This window comes from Tiliqua scincoides, chromosome 12 (assembly GCF_035046505.1).
Source record: "Tiliqua scincoides isolate rTilSci1 chromosome 12, rTilSci1.hap2, whole genome shotgun sequence".
NCBI classification, from domain to species: domain Eukaryota; kingdom Metazoa; phylum Chordata; class Lepidosauria; order Squamata; family Scincidae; genus Tiliqua; species Tiliqua scincoides.
The window spans coordinates 17,842,154-17,869,654 of record NC_089832.1 but is presented as its reverse complement, the minus strand read 5'-3'; the positions used below and the strand labels follow the sequence as shown (position 1 = coordinate 17,869,654).

Here is a 27,501-nt window from a genome sequence, read left to right as displayed (position 1 = left end):
TTGAAGATTCGTTTTTAAATACAGTGGGCCCTCGGTATCCACAGGGGATCAGTTCTAGGACCCCCTGCTGGTACCAAAATCCACAGATAATTAAATCTGGGGGAGGGTGCAAGAACTTACCTGGGAGTTGCACCCAGCCCTCAGGAGGTGGCACGTGGCTTCCTGGCCTCCTCGGAAGGCCTCCCAGATGAGACCGAAAGTCCTCTGAGGCCCTCCAGCCAAGGGTTTGGCATCCACAGATGCTCAAATCCACAGATGCTGAGCCCAGAGGTAAGGAGGGTCCACTGTATTCAGGTGACCCACTTTTTCCATGAAGACTTTGCTATAGCTCTTTAGCCCCATCCCTTACACACATAAGCACAAAAGTACATGCAACCAAAACAATGACATGTGTACTGTTTACCTTCTCTCACCATCCCTCTGTTGTCTCCCTTTACCAATACCTAGACTGCAAAACTCTCGAGGCACAGAGAGAAAAGTTCCATGAACATAAATGGGGCTAAATAAAAACAAAACTACCACCAATAAAGAGCCACTCAAGTCATTGTCAGGAACCTTAGATCAGACGTGCCACAGCATCTCTCACCATCTTCTCGCCTGAGGTTCCTTTCAATGTTCGCCACGCAGGATGCACAGGTCATGCCAGTGACCTGAATGTAACACTTGGAGGGTGCCTCTGTATCCTGCTTCTGGTGGACTGGCGACAGCTTGGAGCGAGGTTCCGTCCGGGAGAACTTATTATCCTGAGATTCTACTGGCCTCTCCTGGGATGGCTGAGCTATGAGCACTACAGGTTCTGTGCTGGGTGGTGCTGGGAACACAAAAGAATAAATCACAAAATATTAATAACTGTTGCCACCATTATAGTCAACAGACTCTCCCATTTTGAAATAAGCACCAAGTGCAGCCATCTTCAAATTGAGGAGGCAGAAAAAAAAAACTATACATCTGAAATCTTCCTGCTTTCTCTTAGCATTCTCTTAGAGCACAATCCTATGCACACTTTCCTGGGAGTAAGACCCACTGAACACAATGGAACTGAGTAGACATGCATAGGATTGTGACCTTAGTCTCCTTCCTCTAGCGCTCTGGATGGCTGCTTCTCGCGTTCCTCCTCAAGCATTCTATAACTGGCATTCTCTGCAACAAGAAGAGAGATGAGTACTTGTTGCCACAGTAAAGGAAAACAGTTAAGTAATAGGTGCTGGGAGGGGGCAGAGAACCATGGATAAGTGTATCTGTGAATACAGGATCTGCAGAGCTGGGACACACACACACACACCCCTGTATCCTAATATCTACCCTACAAGGAACAAAGGTATATCCAATAATTTCTATCATATTTAGCCATAGCCACCTGTTCCCAGAATAAATGTAGCTTCACAGCACTGTCTGTGGCCCTTAATGGCACCCAACTTGTAACCTGTGTTAGCATCCTCACCTTTCTCATGGCTGGCCCATCTCAGAATCAAAGAGCTAGTAATGAACTATGCAGCGCTGTACGTTCTCCTCCAGAAAATACTAATTTTTAAAGAAGCACCTGCTCTTGAGAGTGAACGAAAAACACTGAGGTCAATATTACCTGCTAAGGATGCATCAAAACCCATGTCCTCAATGGAGTTCTTTAAGTCATCGGGACAGATCAGCATAGGATCGTATTCAATAGTCCCGTTTCTTTTCAGAAGTGACACGCTGATTGACTTCACACCCGGCTTTTGGGAAATAACTCCCTCAATGGACTGCACACAAGAATTACAGGTCATTCCCTCTATATTTATGACAGTGAAGTGCGTCAGTGGGTGGACAGTGCTGTTGTTGGCTTTGACAGGTGATTTCACCGGAGATTTGGGAGTATTTACAAGTTCCACATTTTCACATCCTTCAGAAAGGCTGACTTTAAAAGTCTCTGGGGACACGGCTTCTATGGCTCTTCTCAGTGCATCGACGCTGATTAGGCTGGGGTTGTACTTTAGAATGGCAGATTTTCCCTCTAAGGAAACCTCTACGGTAGATACCGCGGGGAGTGCTGATATGGTGCTCTGAATATTGCGAACGCATGAGTTACAGTGCATGCCATCGATGCGGAAAGCGATGGTCTTCAAATTGAGAAGGTGCTCAGGGTTGCCCAGCGGAGCTCTTTCTGAGCGCAAGGGTTGCGTATTCTTCAGTCGCTCTGTATCAATAGCGCCCAACGTGACGGGTTTAGCTTGTTTCTTTATTGAGGCCGTGAAACCCGCAGCTTCAATCTGGTTTTTTATTTCCTCCGATGTGATCAAGTGCGGCTCATAAACCACCACGGCTTCCTGATTGTCCAGGGAGACTAGGTGATAAAAGGAAAAATACGTTGAGGGCACATCTCTGTGATATTTTACTTAAAACCTGTGTGGTACAGTGGAGAGAGACTGAGGTATGAATCGGGACTGACCCAGCTTGAATTTCACCTCTGCCATAAACTCACTACATGGCTTTAGGGAAGCCATTCCTTCTCAGTTGTGCTATGGGGATAGTACGCATATTTCAGGATTCTCGTGAAGATGACATCAAGATAATACATGGGAAGTGTTTGGCTTACTCAGCAAGTACTATCCAAATGCTTATTACAAAGTATAATAAAATTTTAAAAAATGGAAATAGTCCAGAGAGCAGTGGTTCCCAAACCTTTTAGCACTGGGATGCACTCTTTAAAACAACCCTTTTTTGGGACTCATCTAGGTTTATGGGACTTTAAAAAAATATTCAGAAAGGAATAATATATTTATTTAGAAGTAACAACAACCAGAAATGCTCAAACATTTATTCCCCTACATTCACACAAGCTTACAAACTGCAGGAGCTCAGCTTCTTACAAACTGCAGAGCTGAACCGTTTGCAGGGCAATTAGCAGATATCTTGAAAACTGCAGGAGCTCAGCTCTTTACAGGGCAGCTAGAAGCTATCTGATTTTTGAATAGCCTCAGGGTTTGCGGCAGTTCGGTATCTGATCTTTCTCTCACCCATGTTTTCGTTGGAGGCTCGGCTCCGTGCTACAGGACCCACCAAAAAATTGGGTCACGACCCACACTTTGGAAACTGCTGGTTTAAAGGTAGTCTCCCACCCCAAGTTAGAGTCTAATATAACTTTTAGTGGCAAAGCCTGGAAAAAAAAAAAAGTCCTTTTGCAAGCCTGTGAAACGTCAGGTGCTACTTGAATGCTAGGAGGAGAAAAGACACTTGCCAAACCAAAGCTGCAGGCCGGCTACGATAGCTTGCAATGAGTCACATGCATTGGGGCAGAGTTTAGCAGTCCCAATAGGAAGGGCACTATAGGAAACCCTGCCCCTTTGCTGGCAATGTAAACGCAATTGTGCCATGGAAAGTGGGCAGGGGTTCCGCTAAAGGGGAAGGCAGACAAACCACCCACTCTGCAAGGCACAACCTTGGGCTGTTTCCTGGTTGTTTCTCAACTACTGAGAACCAATCCTACTTATGACTGCACGGAGCCTGCCTGGGTTCTATTACTTGGGTATTTAGAAGTGGCAGAAGGTTGGATGCGGTCTTTGATACATACTTCCGCTTTCAGATGCAACGGCATTACTTCTGAAGCCCCATCAACATGAACGATGCTTTGCAGACCAGCAAGAGAGAGATGGGTTCCTTTTCAAAGGAGTTTACAAACTAGGGGAGGAGGATGGAGGCAAGCATGATCAGGGGAAGTACAGCAGGTCCTCAGTACCTGCAGCTGATCAGTTCCAGGACCCTCCATGGACACTGAATTCTGCAAATAATTAAATCCGCAGTTGGGCTGCAGAGGATCTCCTGAACACGACCAAAAGTGCCTTCCAGTCACATCCAGGAGGTCCTCTGAGGTTCCCAGCTGAGGGTTCGTCATCAACAGATACTGAAAATCATGGATAAGAAGGGTCAACTGTATGTGCATTCAGTTCGGTTACATACACTTAGGGCGCAATCCTAACCTCTTATGTCAGTGCTTTCCAGCACTGACATCAGGGCAATGCAGCACTGAGGTCAGGGAACAAACACTCCCTTACTTTGAGGAGGCCTCCGTGAGTGACACCCAACTGCAGGATGCAGCACACGTCCCATTGGCACCGCTACGCCAGTGCTGGAAAGTACCGACATAAGGGGTCAGGATTGTGCCCTTAGTCTTACATACACTTAGACTTGCAGGAGGCTATGGCAAATAAAGGGCTCCAGTCCTGTGAGAAAATGATCTTAAAATGTATATGGGCAGAAACCCCTTGGTGAGTTAAAAACTCAACACCTTTTATCATCTCTAGATTACCTTTAATCCGTGCGACCCCCTGCAGTTTGCCGACCTTTCCCTCAATAGTGCTTGTGCAGGAATGGCAGGTCATCCCCTCTACTTTCAACCTCAGCACAGTATCACTTGTCTGGGATACGTTCACATCCTCATGCGTTTCGCGAACTCTCTCGTGTGTTGCTGTGTTATCTGAACTCGATCTCGGCATCATTTGGCTGATTTGCTCGCCGTTGATAATGGAAGACACGAATGTCGCAACTAGTGATTTCTTGTCGGAAGAGGTTTTCACGTCCAAGACGCCTTTGGCCTTCAGGAGGCTGGCACGGATCTGCTCGCACGTTAAAACCGACTGAGTGGGAATTGTAAGAAAAATGGTGTCCAGTGGAACCAGCTGTGGGTTTGCATCCATAAGTGCAGCATCAAACCCCATGTCATCGATAGCGTCCCGCAACGATTCCGGGGTTTGCTGCATGGGGTTATAAATAATGGCTGCATTCTTGTTTTCCAGCGAAACCTGGCAGACCAAGAGAAAACAAACGTATCGGCCCACTTTGCCAAACCAGGATTAAATTCTCCTTAAGGTGGCATTAATGGCAGGCAGCTTTGTCTTTGTGACACTTTGTTCAGCGATTCTGCTCAGCCGAGAAGATATGAATAAGGTATGAAACCACAAATTAACTGGGACTTATCTGTAAGACAAGATGACTGGCTACAAGATGAGCCACAATGGAAGCAGCCAGGCGATTTCAGAATCCCACACACAACAACACAGTACAGTATACATTTCTCACACAGTGCTTTTCTCAATACTTTTAAGTGTACATTACAGTCCACACACAGTCCTGACAACCTAGATTAGCAGTTATGCACAGAAATCTAAATGGCTTGGTTACTGTGCAAAAAAAAAATCCAACATTTGGTGCTTCAAACCAAACCAAGAGATCTCTGCTTTTTAGAAGCATTTTGAGGTCCCTAATGCGGAGATTATTCACTGGTATAAGGAAAAGGTTTCAACAAGTGTGGATATATGAAAAAGAGAACTGTGGAAGAGTTATGATTCAGTGGAATTAACAGTTAAAGGACAAAGGCAAGAGGAAGCAGCAAGTCAAAGCGTTTGATACAGAACAATACAGTGCAGTCCAGTATCTAGTATCTTTATTAGCATGCCTACTAATAAAGAAACACAGTTTGGAACTTGTTTGATACTGCAACATGAGAACAGAGTTCAGTAACATCTTCTGCATTGATGCCATCCTAAGCAGCACAGAGATCTTCCTCTTCCTCCACCTGCTCTAGAGACTGACTGGCTAACCAAAATCCATTGTTCCTGGTAAAGCAGCAATGGTGATAAGCTACCTCTGAGAAACATAAGCATGTATATTAGTGTCAGAAAGTTGGTTCCTCTCCAAACAGTTTTAGGGTGGTTTTTTTTTAAGCCAGACAATTAATCTGGTTCTTAGGCAATCGGATGGAGATTTTGGGACTGTGCTAAGTAAAATGAAAGGAAGGATTCTATAAATGACAAGCAGAAGAAAGTCACCTGAACATGAAGCACCACTTTTGCTTTTCATATCAGATGAAAGGGGACAGCGTCTCCAACATGATTTGCTTCCTGCAGGCTGGAATCTTCTTCCCAAATTCAGTTTCCAAAAGGCCAAACCAATACCATCCACAGGCCCATTACATTACCTTCACTTTCACTGTTTCCTGGGGCAAAGCACAACCAGGAGGGCACCCCTCTGATCCAATTACACAAACATAATCTCTTTAAGCACAATAGCTATTCTGCCATTCTGCCTTTGGTTAGGGAGCCCTTGATTGAGTTACTTGAAATTACATGCAAGATAACTAAAATGCAGGCTCTTGAAACAGCATTAGCTGCATCATTTCCCCTCTGCCCTTTACATTCTAGGGTATTCAAAAGGGAACAACCAGCCCCCTAAGTAGACAGCGAGATCCTATTTCTCAGAAAGTGAGAAGGTAGATTATACCAGGTACCTAAAAGCAAAATCTTCCTCCATTATACCCCACCTGGACCCAGATCTGCTAAGTAGATCCAGTTACTTACTCTTAGGTGATGAACCCCATCAAGTTTTCCAATATGCTGCTCAATGGTCTGCACGCAGGAATTGCAGGTCATCCCTTCCACACAAACAACAACTGATCTAGCTCCAGATGTTGGATCCATTCTGTTTACAGTTTCACATTCCTGAAGAAAGCAAGGGAAATAATGGCACAAATGAAGAGTTCCAAGAGTGACAAACATACGCCAAGTTAGGTAGAGAGTGGCCTGTGGAAAGCCCTTGGGCCTGCTGCACACCCGGGCTGTAATAATCCTACACACACTTATCTGGGAGAAAGCACCACTGAACACAGCAGGCCATATTTCTCAGTAAACATACACAAGACTGCACTGTGAGGCCATTCAATCTTCAAGAGAAGGCTAAGGAAATTCTTCAGTTCCCCCCACCACACAATTTTTTTCTCTTGCTCATTACATTTGCTGAGGAATAGCATTCCTGAGTTTATTATGGACTTCACGGCTATGTAGAAGTCAACACATTTTAATTAGCCACATCAGTATCTAGAGCAGTAGATTTCTAACCACCCAAGTTAGTGGGAGTAGTCAGGTAAGGTGGAGCTATTTCCTGGCCTGCGTGAAAAGTTGCTCAAGCCGGAAGGAAGTTTACTTCTCCATGGCAAACCTGCCAGCTTTATGCCGACAGCTCTGATATGCTACTGACAAGAACAGCAGTCCAACTGTCTGAAGTTAGCCAAAAACCACAGAGGGTAGCTGTTAAACATTCGAATAGCCCCAGGATGCAAAATTGCATTTGCTCCCATGTGTCTCTTGCCAAGACCTTGGCTGTCTCCCTGGGATCAAGACTGAGACTTGGGTTCTGTGGAGCCCTTTCTTTTCCTGAATCTCTGAAGTGCCACATATTTGACAGTGCTATATAGAGAACTAACCAAAAACTATCACGCACAGAAATGTTTTGCACATGAAGAAATCACTGAAGTTATTTATTTAAAAGTACAACAGAGCCCCAGAGGCCGTTTTTTGCCCATTTTTTCTGTAATTTTGGACAATTTTGAACTCCCAAGGGACTCCTGTACAGGTTCCGTGGTCTGGAAAATCTTCCTGAGTTTCTTTTCAGAGTTACTGGAAAATCTTCTTGCGGTATTGCTGTTCTTTGTTTAGAAACACCATTCTTCCCCTGCCATATGCTAGATACAGGCTCTTCTTCCTATTTGGAATGACTACCCCACCAGGACTGGCATGTGCTTAGCAACTGGGCAGTCAAATCTGTCCATCTAGGTCAAGAGAGTGGCCAGGAGGGTTCCACTTCTCCAATCAAGCTACTTGATGACATCACTAAAACAAAGTTATATAAGCGCTAGCCCACAGGAAGTCTTTGTTGTTCCCTGCTAGTGGATTGAGAAACCCATTAACTGGGAGCTCAGAGAACAGCCACTTGATTACCCACAAGTGCAAAGACTGAGGCTTCCCTAAGCAATGCAAGTAGTAGATGGTGATCACACAATCACCTCTGCAACCCACATTTCATGTGACCAAGCCCTTGTTTACAACAATTCCAAAATGGAGAGCACCAGCTCATTAGCCCAATTAAAGCATCACTTGCAGCTTGTGCAAAATTCTGGAGAAGCCAGAATGCTAAATAAGGAGCAAAACATTTAAAATGTATGTGTATACAGGATATTCTATTTTCTAGGATAGAAAATAGGCTTTCTGCACTCATTTAAAGCTTCCATCTCCAATACGTGCCTGAGTAGGCCATTTGCAAAAACACCTGTGACCACATTAAACAAAGAAGTTTGCAACCAAATTGGATCAATTAATTCCTGTATTCGACATTACTAAATTTCCATGCCAAATTCTACACTGTGGGAGGGGCCATAATTCTGTAGTGAAGTACAATCTTGCATGCAACAATGTGCCAAGTTCAAATCCTGCCACCGTCAGGTAAAAAGATTTCAAGCTGCAAGATTTATTTATTTGGAAAGGCTGCTAGTTATAGTAGAGAATGATGGCCAATGGTTTGATTTAGAATAAAGCTGTTTCTCATCTTCATATGTGCCCCCCCCCAAGAAATGTGCGTCCCCAACGTAAACACACCACAATCATGAGATCTAAATTTCGGGGGGGGGGGGGAGACAAACAAAAGAAAAAGATATCAAGTCACTGAAGTATCTTACATTCTACACCTGAATTTACACCATTCCTGCTAAATGGGAAACCTAAGTGGTGGCTCCATTATATTTATTTGAGAGGAGAGCACCTGTCCCTATTCATGGCATTCTTCCAGGTAGCTGTTTGCTCGTGTCTCTCTTGTGCATTTTTCTTTTTAAACTGAGCCCCTCGGGAATAGGGAACAATTGTTTTCATTTATTTGGCAACGTAAATTGCTTTGTAAACTTTGGCAGTGACAATGCATACAAAATATTCTAGACAGACAGACAGACAATGCTTCCTCAAAAAGTTACTCTGTCCCACACCACTGAGTTCAAGTCTTAGCATGCACACGTGTAGTTAAAAAGAACACAGAATAGCAAACGTTTTCCTTCTCACAGCACAGTGACTTCTATGGTCTACTCCACACTGGAGAAAAGGCTGAAAATCGGCTCCTTTGTGCAACTGGAGTTTACCATTTCACCAGGGAGGCTGCCATTGTTGCCTCCAGTCTCCCCCAATGTTTGCTGTGCCCAGCCACTTCTGCCAGGAAAACCAGGCGCACAACCCACTAGGGAACATGGAAGCAGCTGGGTGCTGCTAAATTGGAGGAGATCAGCAGCAACAATTGAGTAAAGATATTGTGCTAGTCTTCTGGAAAGAGATGAACTAACTTTGCTTTGGTAAAGGAATGTGACTCTCAGTTCTGTGACTATAGCACCAAACCAACCCAGTTCTATTCAATGGATATTTAAGAATCCCTAGAAAGTGACCACAGACTTAAGAACTATTTTCCATCCTGCCACTGATTCAGGATTACCCTGCCAAGATCACTTGCGAGAAACAGAACGTTCAGAGGTAATTTACAGCCTTGGATATATCAGCAAAGGAAAATACAGATCGTCTTTTAATTTATACATCACTTCCCCAGATATATAACTTCAGACATTTCATTTCCTTCATAACTTCATTTCCTTTAATGACTCCAGAAATTATAGGGCTTGACTGACTACCTGAGACCAGCCCTTCATCAGAGAACCAGATGCAATTCGACCCCAAAACAAGACCGACCGGAAGCAACAGTTGTGCTTTCCCCAAAGGGAAAGGTGAGGTTGGCAGATTAAGGGTTTACAGGATGGTGACACTGAGGCCAAGCTGTCCCACACAGAAGTATGTTTCAAGCAGTTGACTATACAATAGTTCTCAATGAGTCTGTGTTTAGACCAGCCATTTTCAACCTCTGTGCTGTGGCACACTGGTGCACTGTGAGAGGTCCACAGGTGTGCCACAGGAATTTGGGGCAAGGTCATTTATTAGTAGGTCCAATGGGGGATGTGAGCCTCCCACTAGAAGCATGGTATGTCTTGTCAATTACCAAAAACCTTATGGTATGCCTTTACCATTTTAGTGCCTTGTCAGTGTGCCTTGATATGAAAAAGATTGAAAATCACTGGTTTAGACTACGCTACCACAGACTGGAGGTAGAGACTCACATAACTGAATGCTACTCTTACACACAGAAAACTAGTTAAAAGAAAGAAGAGTTCTAGCCCAGTCTTGTCCCTGATGTGTCAACTTTCAATGTGCAGAAGACCTAAAAAGACTCCATCATATGCACCCCTCATACAGTCCAAAATGATATACTTTATTGTAGCAGAGAGAACTAGGCAAGAGTCTCTGTTCAGCTCATGGGGACAGATCACTGCTGGCAGAGTGGCAAACTGCTAATGAAGCTTCACGTTGGGCTTCACTCTGACTATAGTTTACAATTTCCTTACTTTTAGAGCTAGGTTTGCAGGTTTTTAAATTTCTGAGTGGAACTTTCCTCATTATATTTTTAGCTTGTAATTCTATGTCACTGAGGAAGCAAGGAGTTTATATTCTTAACAGTAAGTAGTACATTGCTCTTAGCGCTATGAAGGTTATATTATGCAAAATTAAGTAGAGAATATTATTTACAGGAAAAATGCCAACCATGAATTATCCTAATAAGGAGGAGTTGTATTTAAAACATCAAGATCTGTGCAAACTTGGTTTAGCACAAGTTAAGAAGCAATTGTGATGCATCCGTGGGTTTGGGTATACAACAGCCTGACTCTTCCTCCTTTTATATTTTAGACCTATTTATATGAAAATCATCTTTTGTCAGAGTTTGTTTACACCTGCTGTTAATTCAAACTCTTATTTTGTGCCTGCGCTCCCAGTGGGGAAATAATCTTTCCTGAAACTGTTATGATACAAACAAGTTTTATTTGGGTGATTAAGTGCGAAATGAGCACTTGAAGATGTTTTGCAAACAATTAGTGTTGCCTGTTATAGTTGTGGACAGCCTGTACTGGCAAGTGGCTGGACTCGATTGCCTTGAAGGTCTCTTCAAAGTCTGATTTATATGAAAATAAAGCAGGGAGGATGTAGACACAAGTCATCATTCTCATCAACAAACCATCTTTTGCCTCCAGCCCGTCCCAGAGTATCTGCAAGATGGGATTCGGTGGTCATGGCATGTACAGATGACTTGTACCGGTCATGTTAGGCCGGTCAGCCTAACATCTATACCGGGTAAGATGGTGGAATGCCTCATCAAAGATAGGATCTCAAAACACATAGACGAACAGGCCTTGCTGAGGGAGAGTCAGCATGGCTTCTGTAAGGGTAAGTCTTGCCTCACGAACCTTATAGAATTCTTTGAAAAGGTCAACAGGCATGTGGATGCGGGAGAACCCGTGGACATTATATATCTGGACTTTCAGAAGGCGTTTGACACGGTCCCTCACCAAAGGCTGCTGAAAAAACTCCACAGTCAGGGAATTAGAGGACAGGTCCTCTCGTGGATTGAGAACTGGTTGGAGGCCAGGAAGCAGAGAGTGGGTGTCAATGGGCAATTTTCACAATGGAGAGAGGTGAAAAGCGGTGTGCCCCAAGGATCTGTCCTGGGACCGGTGCTTTTCAACCTCTTCATAAATGACCTGGAGACAGGGTTGAGCAGTGAAGTGGCTAAGTTTGCAGACGACACCAAACTTTTCCGAGTGGTGAAGACCAGAAGTGATTGTGAGGAGCTCCAGAAGGATCTCTCCAGACTGGCAGAATGGGCAGCAAAATGGCAGATGCGCTTCAATGTCAGTAAGTGTAAAGTCATGCACATTGGGGCAAAAAATCAAAACTTTAGATATAGGCTGATGGGTTCTGAGCTGTCTGTGACAGATCAGGAGAGAGATCTTGGGGTGGTGGTGGACAGGTCGATGAAAGTGTCGACCCAATGTGCGGTGGCAGTGAAGAAGGCCAATTCTATGCTTGGGATAATTAGGAAGGGTATTGAGAACAAAACGGTTAGTATTATAATGCCGTTGTACAAATCGATGGTAAGGCCACACCTGGAGTATTGTGTCCAGTTCTGGTCGCCGCATCTCAAAAAAGACATAGTGGAAATGGAAAAGGTGCAAAAGAGAGCGACTAAGATGATTACGGGGCTGGGGCACCTTCCTTATGAGGAAAGGCTACGGCGTTTGGGCCTCTTCAGCCTAGAAAAGAGACGCTTGAGGGGGGACATGATTGAGACATACAAAATTATGCAGGGGATGGACAGAGTGGATAGGGAGATGCTCTTTACACTCTCACATAATACCAGAACCAGGGGACATCCACTAAAATTGAGTGTTGGGCGGGTTAGGACAGACAAAAGAAAATATTTCTTTACTCAGCGCGTGGTCGGTCTGTGGAACTCCTTGCCACAGGATGTGGTGCTGGCGTCTAGCCTAGACGCCTTTAAAAGGGGATTGGACGAGTTTCTGGAGGAAAAATCCATTATGGGGTACAAGCCATGATGTGTATGCGCAACCTCCTGATTATAGGAATGGGTTAAGTCAGAATGCCAGATGTAGGGGAGGGCACCAGGATGAGGTCTCTTGTTATCTGGTGTGCTCCCTGGGGCATTTGGTGGGCCGCTGTGAGATACAGGAAGCTGGACTAGATGGGCCTATGGCCTGATCCAGTGGGGCTGTTCTTATGTTCTTATGTACCTCCTCCTCTGTCACTGGGCCTGTTTAGAGCACAACCCTTTCCTCTTCCTCAAAGGCCTGATCCAGCTGGGTGCTTGTTCTTAGCTGTTACCCTGCACATGCCCAAGCTTGTCTGATCTCAGAAGCTAAGCAGGGTCAGGCCTGGTTAGTACTTGGATGGGAGACCGCTTGGGAATACCAGGTGCTGTAGGCTTATACCATAGTCTTTCAAGACTGAAGGTTGCCAACCAACCACACCAATTTGATACAGTAATATCACTGTGCTAGATGGCCCCACTCAACATTTCTTGGCCTTAACACTCTCAATTTCTCTCCTTCGGAGTCAATTCCAGATCTCAGACAAAGCACTGACACCCATAAAGTTCAGATACTTTTGAAACGCTATGAAGGTTCAAAAAGTGCCTTGACAACAGACGCAGAGGGTTGCTGTTCAGGAAACCAAAATCCAAAGCACCAGAAGCAAATAAAACTAGTTTTGCAGCTTGCTGAATCATCACCATTTTTATGTCACATTTCAAGTTGCTAATAGAAGAATTTTAATTTTTTGACATAGGAAGGCTATCAGGAAAAGTCTTTCTGACCCCAACAGCTGTGAATCAAGAATTCCTCAGCTGTATCCACATTACACTTAATTTAGTGGGTGGGGCAAGAGATCAGAGTAAACCTTTTTCATTCAATGCCTTTTAAATTATGAATGGATGCTGCCTAGACTCTCCAAACACTCACACTACCTTTTCATGACAGCAGCAGACTGTCCCTTTGTTCTTTCATGAATGAAGTAAATAAGACTACAGATCAGACAGGAACACTGCAGGCTCCATTGTTAGACATTTTACGATAGTGGATATGATTTATTTATACCCCGCCTTTCTCCCCGAAGGGACCCAAGGCGGCTAGGATTGGGCTGTCAGTTTTTTCCTACCTATGCGCAGTCAGGGCATGACTGTATATGCAGTTATCTCAGGCTGGGGAGAAGCACCAAAGACTTCCCAGAGGGGGAGACGGTCATACCCAGCACTAGAGATTGCCACAACAGCCAAGCCCAGCCAAGCCCTGATTACATGATTACAATTTCCTTCTTAGAAGTGTGTTAAAAAGGTGCAGCCAACACACAACCAGGATTAGCAAGTGCTTTAGATAACTCCTAGGGTGGAGCAGTTTCTTCATATCAGGTTCAAGGCCTTGCTCAGCCCTTAGCACCTGCCTACCTAGGACTGCAGGTGCAGTTGCATTATCAAGCACCTGGCAGGTGATACATGGTTTGTCCATTGTATTCAGCCTGGTGGACACAAGACGCACAGGGGTCTTCTAGATCAGGTCTTTGTTTTCTGTACTGTCTGGACTGGCACATCTCATGTCAACAACCCAAACGCTCAAACATGCATTCAATGTCACAGTGTTTTCAAGAACACACCAGAGCAGCCTTGGTCCATAAATCCATTGTTCACAAACCAACTTCTGTTAGACTTGGTATCCCATTAGTGGCAGCATTGATTAGGCTAACAATAAAGAACTAGTTAATAATTTTACAAGTTTAATCATTGTTCTGATAACAGGAAGAACTTATCTGCAAGACAGAAAAGCTGTGTCATTCTAAATCAAAACAGAAGCATGATTTTAAACGGCCATCTGTGTAAAAGATGCACAACTGCTAACTGGGTAAAGAGATACCTGTCAAAGTGGTGCCCTCTTCTATTTAACATGGAATGAGCAATTAGCCCTGTTCCCTCCAGTAAAGGGTCTTTTTCAGTGGCCGTTCCTGGTGTTTCTCTTCTGCATCTCTTTAGATTGTGAGCCCTTTGGGGCCGGGAAAGTATTGATGAATCACTTATTTCTATTATGTAAACCGCTTTGTGAACAACTCCAGTTGAAAAGCGGTATATAATTATTACTAATGCTCAACATTTGACATAAGACTACCAAAAAAATAAGTTTGGCTACATGTACTTTAGATACATACAGTAATTCATTTCATTCTCAGCTTCAAGGTCAATATTACTCTTATAACACATATCCAGTTTATCAGATTCGCATGCTGACATGTCTGGCGGACGTAAAACTTGAAGTTCTCTCTTCTCTAAAGGGCAACCAGATTTGTGAAGCACTGTCCATAAGAGCTCTTAGGGTAAAAATGCAGTTCAGTACTACTGCAATTGTTACTAAGTCTAAGAGTACTGTTTTGTTCAAAATGCGTAACATATAATACCTTGCAATCCCTTATAAAAATCCTCTCAGTTCAAATACTATTGTTAGGTTCCATAAAAGGTGGCTGAAGGAAGCCCCAGACCATGGGACAAACACCTACCATCAGCCCTGTGGCCGTGCACCTGGAGTGGGAGAATCAGCCCTTGAGGAGCAACAGCCATAGTTGGAATACCAAGAGGTCTGGGGTACGAACTGGAGACATTATATTACAGCAGCAATTTTCAACATTTTTCTTCTCAAGGCACACTGACCTCTATGGTCTTCTTCTCTTGTGATGTCACTTCCTTGTGAAGTCACTTCTGGCTTCCAGGAGACTCTTCCAGGTTCTGTGACTCGGTTTTAGGGCAATTGTCTGTAGTAATGAATGGTCTGTCCTTCTGGCTTTGCCGACGCACTGACTCTGCTGATGAAGAAGAAAGAGGGACAGACCATTTGTTACTACAGACAGCTGCCCTAGAAACAGAGCCACAGCACTCAGAAGAGTTTTTCCGCAATTTTCAACTGCTGTGCTCCAAATTCCTCCAGCACATCTGTGGACCTTTCGCAGCGCACCAATGTGCCGTGGCACACCAGACGAAATTGCTGCATGAGAGCAGCTCAGTTCTTTCTTTCCTGCATTTATACACTGCCTTTCTGCCAAGGCAAACGCAAAGTGTAAACACAAAAAAACTGAAAAAACAGACACAAAATTGTCCTAGGAGGTATCTGCAGACACAAGCTCCCTGGACTTGGCTTCTCTCTTGCCTTCCCAAAGGACAAATTCAATCAAAGAACAAAAGGCAGCTGCACAGAATGGCAGCATTCAACAAGTTTCAAAAATATTTGTCAAGGGAACTTGTATTTCTATTCACAAGCAAGCAGTACAAATTACTACAGCTCACCAACCTAAAGAGACACTTTAACCCCTATCATGAGCAAAACTTTTTCTAAATAGCTTATCTTATAGCCTTACTGTATTTGCTAATAAGTCACCTGCATATCAGGCTGGTACGCAAAAGAAAGAATGTCTGGTTTATTAGTCACCTAATTCATCAATATAGGTGCATTTTGGGGGCATTAAAGGAAGGGCAAGATAAATGACAATTGGAACACACAAGCTGCCAGTCTCACTTGAAGGAAAGGTCATCGGAGAGAATGCCTATTCCAATACTAGAGGCCCCTTTCTGGATTCCTGACTGGCTGAAATGTGATGAGTGGCAACTGAACAACTTTTCATGGCACTCCCTTTCCTGCACAACTAGCCTGGCACCCTCACAATGCATTTTCAGCTCCAGGAGACGGACTTTATTTTCTCAAGACATCTAGTGAGGTTCTAATGCCTTTTATTGATGTATTTAACTGGTCTTTACATGTTGTTGGCAACCTTAAGTCTCGAAAGACGATGGTATCGTACTCTGAAAGGTGGTTCTGGAACAGCGTCTAGTGTGGCTGAAAAGGCCAATTCGGGAGTGACAATCCCTTCTGTCTCCCTGGCTATGGGCCTCCCTTAAGAACATAAGAACAGCCCCACTGGATCAGGCCATAGGCCCATCTAGTCCAGCTTCCTGTATCTCACAGCGGCTCACCAAATGCCCCAGGGAGCACACCAGATAACAAGAGACCTCATCCTGGTGCCCTCCCTTGCATCTGGCATTCTGACATAACCCATTTCTAAAATCAGGAGGTTGCGCATACATATCATGGCTTGTACCCCGTAATGGATTTTTCCTCCAGAAACTTGTCCAATCCCCTTTTAAATGCGTCTAGGCTAGACGCCAGCACCACATCCTGTGGCAAGGAGTTCCACAGACCAACCACATACTGAGTAAAGAAATATTTTCTTTTGTCTGTCCTAACCTGCCCAACACAAAATTTTAGTGGATGTCCCCTGGTTCTGGTATTATGTGAGAGTGTAAAGAGCATCTCCCTATCCACTCTGTCCGTCCCCTGCATAATTTTGTATGTCTCAATCATGTCCCCACTCAGGCGTCTCTTTTCTAGGCTGAAGAGGCCCAAACGCCGTAGACTTTCCTCATAAGGAAGGTGCCCCAGCCCCATAATCATCTTAGTCGCTCTCTTTTGCACCTTTTCCATTTCCACTACGTCTTTTTTGAGATGCGGCGACCAGAACTGGACACAATACTCCAGGTGTGGCCTTACCATAGATTTGTACAACGGCATTATAATACTAGCCGTTTTGTTCTCAATACCCTTCCTAATGATCCCAAGCATACAATTGGCCTTCTTCACTGCCGCCGCACACTGGGTCGACACTTTCATCGATCTGTCCACCACCACCCCAAGATCTCTCTCCTGATCTGTCATAGACAGCTCAGAACCCATCAGCCTATATCTAAAGTTTTGATTTTTTGCCCCAATGTGCATGACTTTACACTTACTGACATTGAAGAGCATCTGCCATTTTGCTGCCCATTCTGCCAGTCTGGAGAGATCCTTCTGGAGCTCCTCACAATCACTTCTGGTCTTCACCACTCAGAGAAGTTTGGTGTCGTCTGCAAACTTAGCCACTTCACTGCTCAACCCTGTCTCCAGGTCATTTATGAAGAGGTGGAAAAGCACCGGTCCCAGGACAGATCCTTGGGGCACACTGCTTTTCACCTCTCTCCATTGTGAAAATTGCCCATTGACACCCACTCTCTGCTTCCTGGCCTCCAACCAGTTCTCAATCCATGAGAGGACCTGTCCTCTAATTCCCTGACTGTGGAGTTTTTTCAGTGAGGGACCGTGTCAAACGCTTTCTGAAAGTCCAGATATATAATGTCCATGGGTTCTCTCAAATCCACATGCCTGTTGACCTTTTCAAAGAATTCTATAAGGTTCGTGAGGCAAGACTTACCCTTACAGAAGCCATGCTGACTCTCCCTCAGCAAGGCCTGTTCATCTATGTGTTTTGAGATCCTATTTTTGATGAGGCATTCCACCATCTTACCCGGTATAGATGTTAGGCTGACCAGCCTATAGTTTCCCGGGTCCCCCCTCTTTCCCTTTTTAAAAATAGGTGTGACATTTGCTATCCTCCAATCTTCTGGCACCATGGCCGTTTTGAGGGACAAGTTGCATACCTTCGTCAAGAGGTCAGCAACTTCATTCTTCAATTCCTTAATAACTCTTGGGTGGATGCCATCAGGGCCCGGTGACTTATTGATCTTTAATTTATCAATTAGGTCTGAAACATCTTCTCTTTTAACCTCTATCTGACTTAACTCCTCTGTCAGGAGGGGCCGTTCAGGCAGCGGTATCTGCCCGAGGTCTTCTGCCGTGAAGACAGATGCAAAGAACTCATTTAATTTCTCTGCCATCTCTAAGTCTCCTTTTATCTCCCCTTTCCCTCCCTCATCATCCAGAGGGCCAACCGCTTCTCTGGCGGGTTTCCTGCTTCTAACATATTTGAAGAAGCTTTTATTATTCCCCTTAATGTTGCCGGCCATGCGTTCCTCATTTGCCTCTTAGCCTCAGACTGTTGGCCAAGTGTCTCTTCAAACTGGGAAAGGCCATGTTGCACAGCCTGCCTCCAAGCGGGCCACTCAGAGGCCAGGGTTTCCCTCAACAGGTGGGAAACCCTGGCCTCTGAGCGGCCCGCTTGGTCTTTACAGTAGTTCCAATAAAACCATCATTTGATTGGCTGTCTTCCCGACTGTTGTGAACCCCCCTGAATGTCTCACTAGGAGGATGGCATATAAAACTAAATATATGAAATTGTCTCTTCTGCCATGCCACTCCTTATTACAGAAACACAACAGAACAGCCTCAGAAAAGAAGCAATTCTCCCACAACTCTCATCCTCAACTATTCAAAACTGTCTTCTCAATTTGGCTGATTAAACAGAGCTTTCCTTGAGCAACCAAACCATGAATGCTTGCAGCTTGACGGCATACTATAATTGTATTTATTATAACTGTGAGGCACCTTGGGTGCCCCTTTTGGAGGGAGATTCAAATAAAATCTCAGTGCTGTCTCTGGGTCAGTTCATATGACCAGCATCAGACATAGGTCAGGGGGCACAGAAATCTAGCAGCCACTTAGTCATTCAGCAGGAGAAATCTGTCCTTATCTTCTTTGTGCAGGTGCTACTTTCTCTGTTGTGCCACAGCAGCTAGTGCAAAGGAGAAAACGTAGCTGCTCGTTTCACCTGAAAGGCTTCACACATAGTCCTGTCCGTTTATCTTTATTGTACTTCCTTGAGATTCATTTCCTCTTTTGTATGACAAAGTCCAGCTAACACATCTGGAACAAGCTGCCTGTACAAGACCAGAGAAACAAACAGCAGGTACAAACACCGCAGTCCAGTTGTGAAAAACATATCCCAAACCTCTATTGTTTTATCAACCCACCTCCAGCTTCAGCCACCCCAATGCAAGCAGACATGCCCTCTGCAGCAGTCCCGCATCCAATGCTATGATCTGTCACTCCACCAAAAAAGTCAAGGTCCACAGGGTCCTTTTTTCAGAAGTATGCTTTCAAAGGAGCTGCCTGGTTCAGACAATCGAGAGAATCACATCTGTTCACATAAAAGCAGGCTCATTTCAGATGATTCAACAAGCCATGGTTTGTTGATCTGTGAATAAGTGAAAAACGAGCTACAAGCCCATACTCTCCCCACACATCTAGCCAAATGAAAAGCTTCCCAGTTTGCTAAACCAGTTTCCCATGCTGTCCAAACTAGGTACTTGTTGTTTAAGTGTGCCCTACAAACCAGAACAACAAACCAGTAAGCTTTCCACTCAACTGGGTGCATGTAGGAAGAAGAGAAGGAGTGCTTGGGGCTCATCACTCCTTCCTTACAAGATTGCTGAATCATCCAGTCTGCCTCCATGTTAAGAGAAAATCAGGAAGTGAAGGAGGCACTGATCCAAAGAGCAAGAGAGGAAAAACCTTAAGGTTTCCTTAAGAGGAAAAACCACAACGAATTATGCTCTTCACAGAGGCCCAACATCTTTAAGTCAAAGATTCGTCCTCAGGGATAATTAGTACAATTTCCTGAAAGGAACTGCTTGAGACAGTCTTAGTGGGTTCTGGCTGCTGAAACCTCATCAGACAACTGAGGATGAGTTTAAAGACCTTTGGGCTGAAAAGCCTAACAAGTATCCTTACCTGGAATTACTGAAGTATTCAGCCTAGAGAACAAAGCTCTTCAAGCCATCACCTATTTTGAATTATTTTTTTACACGTATCAGGTGAAATACAGTGATAAAAATGCTGTAAGAAACTACATACAAAGAGTCTAAGATAAAATAAAGACAACACCATATGGAATAAAAGGTTGGTTGGCAAGCTAAGTCTTGAGTGCCATAGCCACAGAACATGCTTACAAACCAGGCCAACAGGTTCACTACTACAATGAAAGTACATAATTAGAATGTTGCACCACATTTCACCAGACAAACTAATTTAACTGACCTTTTGGTGTTTACTGTAAGGTATAACCGAACTAGACCGAACTCAGTGACCAAACTAGAGCACCACACCCTAAATAAGACTAAATGGGGCATTTTTTAACAAAATCGAAAATTAGCCCCACGGTTTGCGGTTGTTTTTTTTTTTTAATGAATGCAGGTAAAGAGCAAGGCAACATGGGAGTAAAAATGATTTGGGTTAGAATAATAGGCACGCTATGGGTACTCCAAACATAGTCAGGACTGGGCTGTAAGACTTCCATCTCCTTATGCCTAGTGAAGGTAAGAAAACCCTGACTGCAGAAAGTATCATCATGTAGCAGCTCCTTGTACTTTGTCTTCCCCATAAATGTATTTAAAATTGAAAAGCATCTGTTCTGGACTTCACCCGGAGGTGTTATAAAAACCTATGACCATTTCTTTGTGACTCTTGCAAGACGACCCCTATAATGAAATGTTAGAAAAATGAAGGTACAGGTTGAGTAACCCATAACCAAAACCTGAAATGCTTCAAAATCCAAAACCTCTTCTCTGCTGTTTGTTGTTGCTGATGTTTAATAGCTGATACAGATATTCTAGTGTGCTGCTTAGTTACCCTGTACACATTATTCTTTCGCTGTATTAATAGCATGTCATATATTTTACTGTTAGATACTTGTATGAATAAGACTAGGGTCCCATTCCCAAGATATCTCGTTATATACATGCAAAGATTTCAAAATCTTGTGCTGTTTCCCACCTGAACAGGTAGTTTCTTCCACTTGTAGGAATCACACTGAACACTAACACTTTCTGCTCAGACAGTACAAATCTAGGCTCACTGCCTCCATTATATCCTTGCACCATCAAAAGCTTCTAAAGCAATCTATAGAAGTCAATCGAATTTGTCTAGAAGAATATTCCTGTTCCAGTGTGCATTTAGGGGGAAGTAAATAAATCCCTCTCTGCTCAATGGGGTTTGATCTCAATACTTACACACAGGATTGCAGCCTAGAAAACACTGCAGATGGACAAGATTCTGTCCAGTCTTCAGGTCCACATAAGCCACTGTGATAACCTTCCTTGTGCTGCAGAAGAGCAAGAGGAGCTTAAGAACATAAGAACAGCCCCACTGGATCAGGCCATAGGCCCATCTAGTCCAGCTTCCTGTATCTCACAGCGGCCCACCAAATGCCCCAGGGAGCACACCAGATAACAAGAGACCTCATCCTGGTGCCCTCCCTTGCATCTGGCATTCTGACATAACCCATTTCTAAAATCAGGAGGTTGCGCATACACATCATGGCTTGTAACCCGTAATGGATTTTTCCTCCAGAAACTTATCCAATCCCCTTTTAAAGGCATCTAGGCTAGACGCCAGCACCACATCCTGTGGCATGGAGTTCCACAGACCAACCACACGCTGAGTAAAGAAATATTTTCTTTTGTCTGTCCTAACTCTCCCAGCACTCAATTTTAGCGGATGTCCCCTGGTTCTGGTGTTATGTGAGAGTGTAAAGAGCATCTCTCTATCCACTCTGTCCATCCCCTGCATAATTTTGTATGTCTCAATCATGTCCCCACTCAGGCGTCTCTTTTCTAGGCTGAAGAGGCCCAAACGCCGTAGCCTTTCCTCATAAGGAAGGTGCCCCAGCCCCGTAATCATCTTAGTCGCTCTCTTTTGCACCTTTTCCATTTCCACTATGTCCTTTTTTAGATGTAGCGACCAGAACTGGACACAATACTCCAGGTGTGGTTTCACCATAGATTTGTACAACGGCATTATAATATTAGCCGTTTTGTTCTCAATACCTTTTCTAATGATCCCAAGCATAGAACTGGCCTTCTTCACTGCCGCCGCACATTGGGTCGACACTTTCATTGACCTGTCCACCACCACCCCAAGATCTCTCTCCTGATCTGTCACCATCAGCCTATAAGTGAAGTTTTGATTTTTTGCCTCAATGTGAATGACTTTACACTTACTGACATTGAAACGCATCTGCCATTTTGCTGCCCATTCTGCCAGTCTGGAGAGATCCTTCTGGAGCTCCTCACAATCATGTCTGGTCTTCACCACTCAGAAAAGTTTGGTGTCGTCTGCAAACTTTGCCACCTCACTGCTCACCCCTGTCTCCAGGTCATTTATGAAGAGGTTGAAAAGCACCGGTCCCAGGACAGATCCTTGGGACACACTGCTTTTCACTTCTCTCCATTGTGAAAATTGCCCATTGACACCCACTCTCTGTTTCCTGGTCTTCAACCAGTTCTCAATCCAGGAGAGGACCTGTCCTCTAATTCCCTGACTGTGGAGTTTTTTCAGTAACCTTTGGTGAGGGATCGTGTCGAATGTCTTCTGAAAGTTCAGATATATAATGTCTACGGGTTCTCCCACATCCACACGCCTGCTGACCTTTTCAAAGAATTCTAAAAGGTTTGTGAGGCAAGACTTACCCTTATAGAAGCCATGCTGATTCTCCCTCAGCAAGGCCTGTTCATCTATGTGTTTTGAGATTCTATCTTTGATGAGGCATTCCACCATCTTACCCAGTATAGATGTTAGGCTGACCGGCCTATAGTTTCCCGGGTCCCCCCTCTTTCCCTTTCTATAGATTGGTATGACATTTGCTATCCTCCAATCTTCTGGCACTGTGGCCGTTTTGAGGGACAAGTTGCATATTTTAGTCAAGAGATCAGCAACTTCATTCTTCAATTCCTTAACAACTCTTGGGTGGATGCCATTAGGGCCCGGTGACTTATTGATCTTTAATTTATCAGTTAGGTCTGAAACATCTTCTCTTTTAACCTCTATCTGACTTAACTCCTCTGTCAGGAGGGGCCGTTCGGGCAGCGGTATCTGCCCGAGGTCTTCTGCCGTGAAGACAGATACAAAGAACTCATTTAATTTCTCTGCCATCTCTAAGTCTCCTTTTATCTCCCCTTTCCCTCCCTCACCATCCAGAGGGCCAACCGCTTCTCTGGCGGGTTTCCTGCTTCTAACATATTTGAAGAAGCTTTTATTATTCCCCTTCATGTTGCTGGCCATGCATTCCTCATAGTCTCACTTGGCCTCCAGTATCACCTTCAGTTTCAGCTGAAAGACAGTGGGGGGGAGGGGAGGAAGGGGGAAAAGATGGCACAGTCCTAGCCTAGCTTTCCGCAAGACCACTGTCAACACCAGTTTAAAAAATATAACTCCTTTACGACAAGGGCTGCAAAAGCTTTAGAACTCTTCTGGAAGATACTTGGGCTTAAGCTTAGAGATGTACTTCCAGGAAAAGAGAGTTCCACAATTGTGGGGAACCCACAATCATTGCTTTACGTGTGCTTTCCATCTAAACTTGGTCACAGTGGCATAATCAAGAAGGCACTCGTGGCTGGATTTTAAAGGCTGCAGGAAAGTGCAAGAAGTGGATCTCTGACGTCAGAAACAGTGACAGGCTTTCAAAGATAAGCACCTTGAACTGCATACAGAAAAAAAAAAAACATACTCCAGCATCTCCACTGGCTTCTTAAGTGCAGTGTCCCAACTTTCATTTATCTCCCTCTTCCCCCAAAAAGAAAAAAATACAGCAACCATTGGGGGTACAGTAATGAGTGTTCCTTACTTTGGGAATATAAAATCCGGTGGTTTTTTCCTGTTGCACGGCCAGCTCTAGTTGAAGCACAAAAGCCCTTTGTCAGGCAGATAACAGGAGTAAGAAAGGAATGTGGTAGTTCGCGCTGCTTTAACAATTCAACCCTGCAAACTGGGTAAGGGGCACCTTTTTAAGTAGTGGTTCTCTTACATTTAGCAAAGGGAGAGCCACTCTCTCTATTTACTTGGGCGCACAGCCCTATTTCCTAGTCTTTTTAATGCATCTGTTGTTAGACAGCACACCTGCTGGGACATGAAGCTGTCTGCTCATTCATTCTGCAGCATAAATCATTTTTTTTCTTGAAAAGTGCTCTATAAATATTTCTATTAATTGCTTCAGTAAATGTCAAGGTTTATGATGAAAAATTTCCCAGCTGCATTATTTTACGCAGTACCCCGTTGTATTTTTTTTCCCCAGGAGGAACCAAATGACACACGACTTCCACATTCTCCAGAACCGGAGTACTTTGGACTTCTCGTTTTAAAACAGCAGTCCCTCAAATCATATGAGAAGCTGTTTTGCTCCAAAGCAGATTATGATAAGGAGCAGGTGGTGCCGTGTCTACTACAAGGTAAGAAATCAAACACACCAGTGGGTTTGCCTGAAATTGCTCTTTGGATCCTGGACTGTGTACTGAGGCAATGCAAAAGACTTGCACTCACCCTCCTTTCCTGAATTGCTTCTTTGCTTCTCTATTTTTATTTTTCTATCCTCTTGCCTACTAACACTACTCCAACGCAAAATAGCACATGTCTACTCTGATTCCTTCAATGACTGTCTCAAAATACCTTGAGGGTGCCATGCCATTTGTACAACGTTTAAGAAATACGCTATACTTCATGATAGATAGATGCACTGGACAGTGTTAATAAGCAGAGCAGAACAATAAAGACAAAAAGAGCAATGGCAGGGTAGAAGAACAAATCATCTGCAAATTATCTCAATGCAAAGGCTGGGATCCAAAGAGCACTTTTAAGGGCGCCTACAGGGATTTTTGATTTTATAAAATTGAAATAGCTCCTTCCACTTCCAAAAACAGACAGCTTGTCATATGGACTGAGGGACTGGAGTTTGAGAAACAGAAGTCCAAAGTTTCCATGACTATTGTGGTTTGCAGAACACAGGGCTGTTCTCTGGCTCCAAGCCCACGTTCCATACCATTATCTCTGTTTACTCTCTCTCAAGCACCATCATCCCCAAGGCGTTCAGCAGGAGCTCACACAAACTTCGAGCCCAGGATGACCCATTCCAAAGTTCCCTGGAAATAAGTATAGCATCTTAAGTCAGAAAGGAATTAGTTCTCTATCCCATATTCAACAAGAAGAGTTAAGTTCATTATATCTTAACAGTTTCACTTCTGGTTCTATGTTTCATGATCTGAAATCTTCCTAGTGAGCAACAGACTTTGATACACTGCTGAGTGAGCAGCACTTTGACATAGCAACTCTCTGTGAACTCATTTGAGGAGCCTTACCTGATAATGCACATTTCCCTACCCCCTAGAAAGCACTTTCTATTTGTATTTCCAACCCCTCCTGGAACCCAGAAACAGAGAGGTATTCTCAGTTGACCAGAACTCCAGGATTTATACTAGCAGACTTAAGAATTTAACATCTAGCACCAGCTTTTTCTTTTTGTAAAAAAGGGGGGGACGGGACACAAAGCCATGTGTCTCTGCAGTGGCTGCGGTCAGGATCTCTTTCTCCTAATACATCCCAGGCAACTGGAAGAATGAATACATCCTATATAAGAAAATGTGGATCCATTAGTTTCTGTTATAGAGATAAATCATTAAAGATATTGCAGGAGAAAAAATGGAAAGTGAGAAAGAAAAACAAACCTGAGGGTTAACCTGAGAGTTAAAGAAACTGGAGGATCTATTCAGTTAATAATAATGACCCAAACTGATTTTAAAAATATACAAAATTGATAAACATGAATTAGTATGTATTTTAAAAAAACAGTTGGAAATGTAAAGGTGTGGAAGAATTGTTTTATATGTCGCTATTATGTCAAAGAAAAAGTGTAATTAGATTGGAGAATGATAAATTTATGATATAAGAAATGTATAAATGATTATAAGAGTTAGAAGTAGATGGAAGAATTGTTTTAAATGTGGTTATTATTACACACACACACACACACACACACACACACAACACTAGAATGGAGTAAAGAATTGATTATATGAGATTGTTGATTTTGTTATATCTTGGTAATTAGATTATTTTAATTTACACTTGATGGAATGAATATTTAGAATGAATAGTATAGGGTATTAGGAAGAATTTATTGTATATGATATAAATAAATGGATAAATCAATAAGAGGTAGAAGTAGATGAGTAAGTAGATTAGGAGATATGATTAATCAGTAATGGCATATGGTAACCAGCACTCCTAAATGTATGTTATATGTTTGTATGTTTGTGTGTGTTAAATAAAGTACATACATATCAAAAAAAAGAGGACCTCTTTCTCCTAAAAAGGAGGACACAGGCTGGCTGCTTAACAGGAGGATGAACTGGCTGGTAACTGTGATCCCAGGCTTCCTGGGCGAATCTGTATCTGGCTTGAAGCTGCTTTTGGAGTCTACCCACAGCCAGTCTGGCCAAAACCAGCCTCAAGCCAGCTACAGATTCACCCATGGAGAGGATGCCAGCAAAGGCAGTTACTAGCCAGTTCATTCTCCTCTTAAGGGGCCAGATGTGTCCTCCTTTCTCGGAGAAAGCAATTCTGACAGCAGCCACTGGAGAAGCACCTACCTTGCCCCAAACTGCACCCCACCCTGTCCTCCTCTCCCTTAACCCACCTCCATTCCTTCAGATCTTTGGTTGGGATGCACTGAACTTTTTCACCTGGCTGCAACTTCCTCCCACTGCCACAGTGGTAGGTAGGTAGATATGGGGGCAAGGAAGGGATAGATAGATGCCTCCCTCCCAAATACAATTTGGAGATGGGAGGAAAGGGAAGGAAAAGACAGACAGACAGACAGGTATGGGGGCAAGAAAGGGATATATAGATAGAAGCTCCCCCCCAAATACAATTTGGAGAGGAAGGGAGGGACAGACAGACTCTTACTTATATATAGATATGTAGGTGGATGTATATAGTATCTTATGCAAGTCACTGACGGAAGTAGCAGCAGCCTGAAAATCAGGCTATGCACATTCTCTAAGCATCCAACAATAAATCCCAGGCTCATTAAGGGCTGGAAACAGACCCCAGAAGCCCCCTTGCAATGAGCTTTCCCAGAGCTGCCTACCTGAAAAGGGGGGAGAGGGCACCTCTGAGCATGCACAGAATGCAACCCACCTGAGAAGGGAAGGGCACCTCTGAGCACGCACAGAGTGCAACCCACCTGAGAAGGGGGAAGGGCACCCCTGAGCACAGAGCGGCGTGGAGGAGCTCCTGCGCATACGCAGAGTGCCCCCCCCCGGGCCTCACCTGAGCAACCGGGCTCCGCCGCGTCCTCCTGGCTCCGCGCTCCGTCAGAAGGCGCCTGCTGGGCGAACTGACCTGCCACCCTCTCCCAGGCTCGGCTCGGCTCGGCCCCGCCCCGCCCCGTCAGCGCCCGCCCGCCCCCTTGAGCGAGGCCACGTGATCCTGCCAGGAGAGAGGCGGGGCCAGTGGTGGCTCCGAGACGCCTGGAAGGGCAACGCGCATGCGCGCACTGGAAAGGACACTCCACGTGGCTGGCAGGGGCTCCCTCTGGGCGCTGCTCCTGCAGGTTGAAGGGGCCAGGGACGCTGCTACGGCAGGCTGGTGGTACAGTCCCTGCCCTTGCTTGTACTCTACGGTAGAGTCCCTGCACTTAT

The 27,501-nt window shown here is 44.3% G+C and overlaps 1 protein-coding gene across 3 annotated transcripts in view; it reads right to left on the bottom strand.

Annotated features, from left to right (window-relative positions):
* The window catches only part of ATP7A (ATPase copper transporting alpha), a 48,617-nt gene extending 21,412 nt beyond the window's left edge, over positions 1-27,205 (bottom strand). For 2 of the 3 annotated variants that reach the window (XM_066640278.1, XM_066640280.1), the window contains exons 1-6: positions 27,131-27,203; positions 24,843-24,942; positions 6,330-6,470; positions 4,283-4,775; positions 1,583-2,320; positions 587-811 (exon numbers count right to left, since the gene is read on the bottom strand). In XM_066640278.1, coding sequence (XP_066496375.1) covers positions 587-811; positions 1,583-2,320; positions 4,283-4,775; positions 6,330-6,470; positions 24,843-24,845 — 1,600 coding nt within the window. In that variant the 5' untranslated portion in view covers positions 24,846-24,942; positions 27,131-27,203. Of the gene's footprint in view, positions 1-586; positions 812-1,582; positions 2,321-4,282; positions 4,776-6,329; positions 6,471-24,842; positions 24,943-27,130 lie in introns of all 3 variants that reach the window. The other variant, XM_066640279.1, reaches the window with a different exon arrangement.
* Between the last annotated feature and the right edge of the window lie 296 nt (positions 27,206-27,501).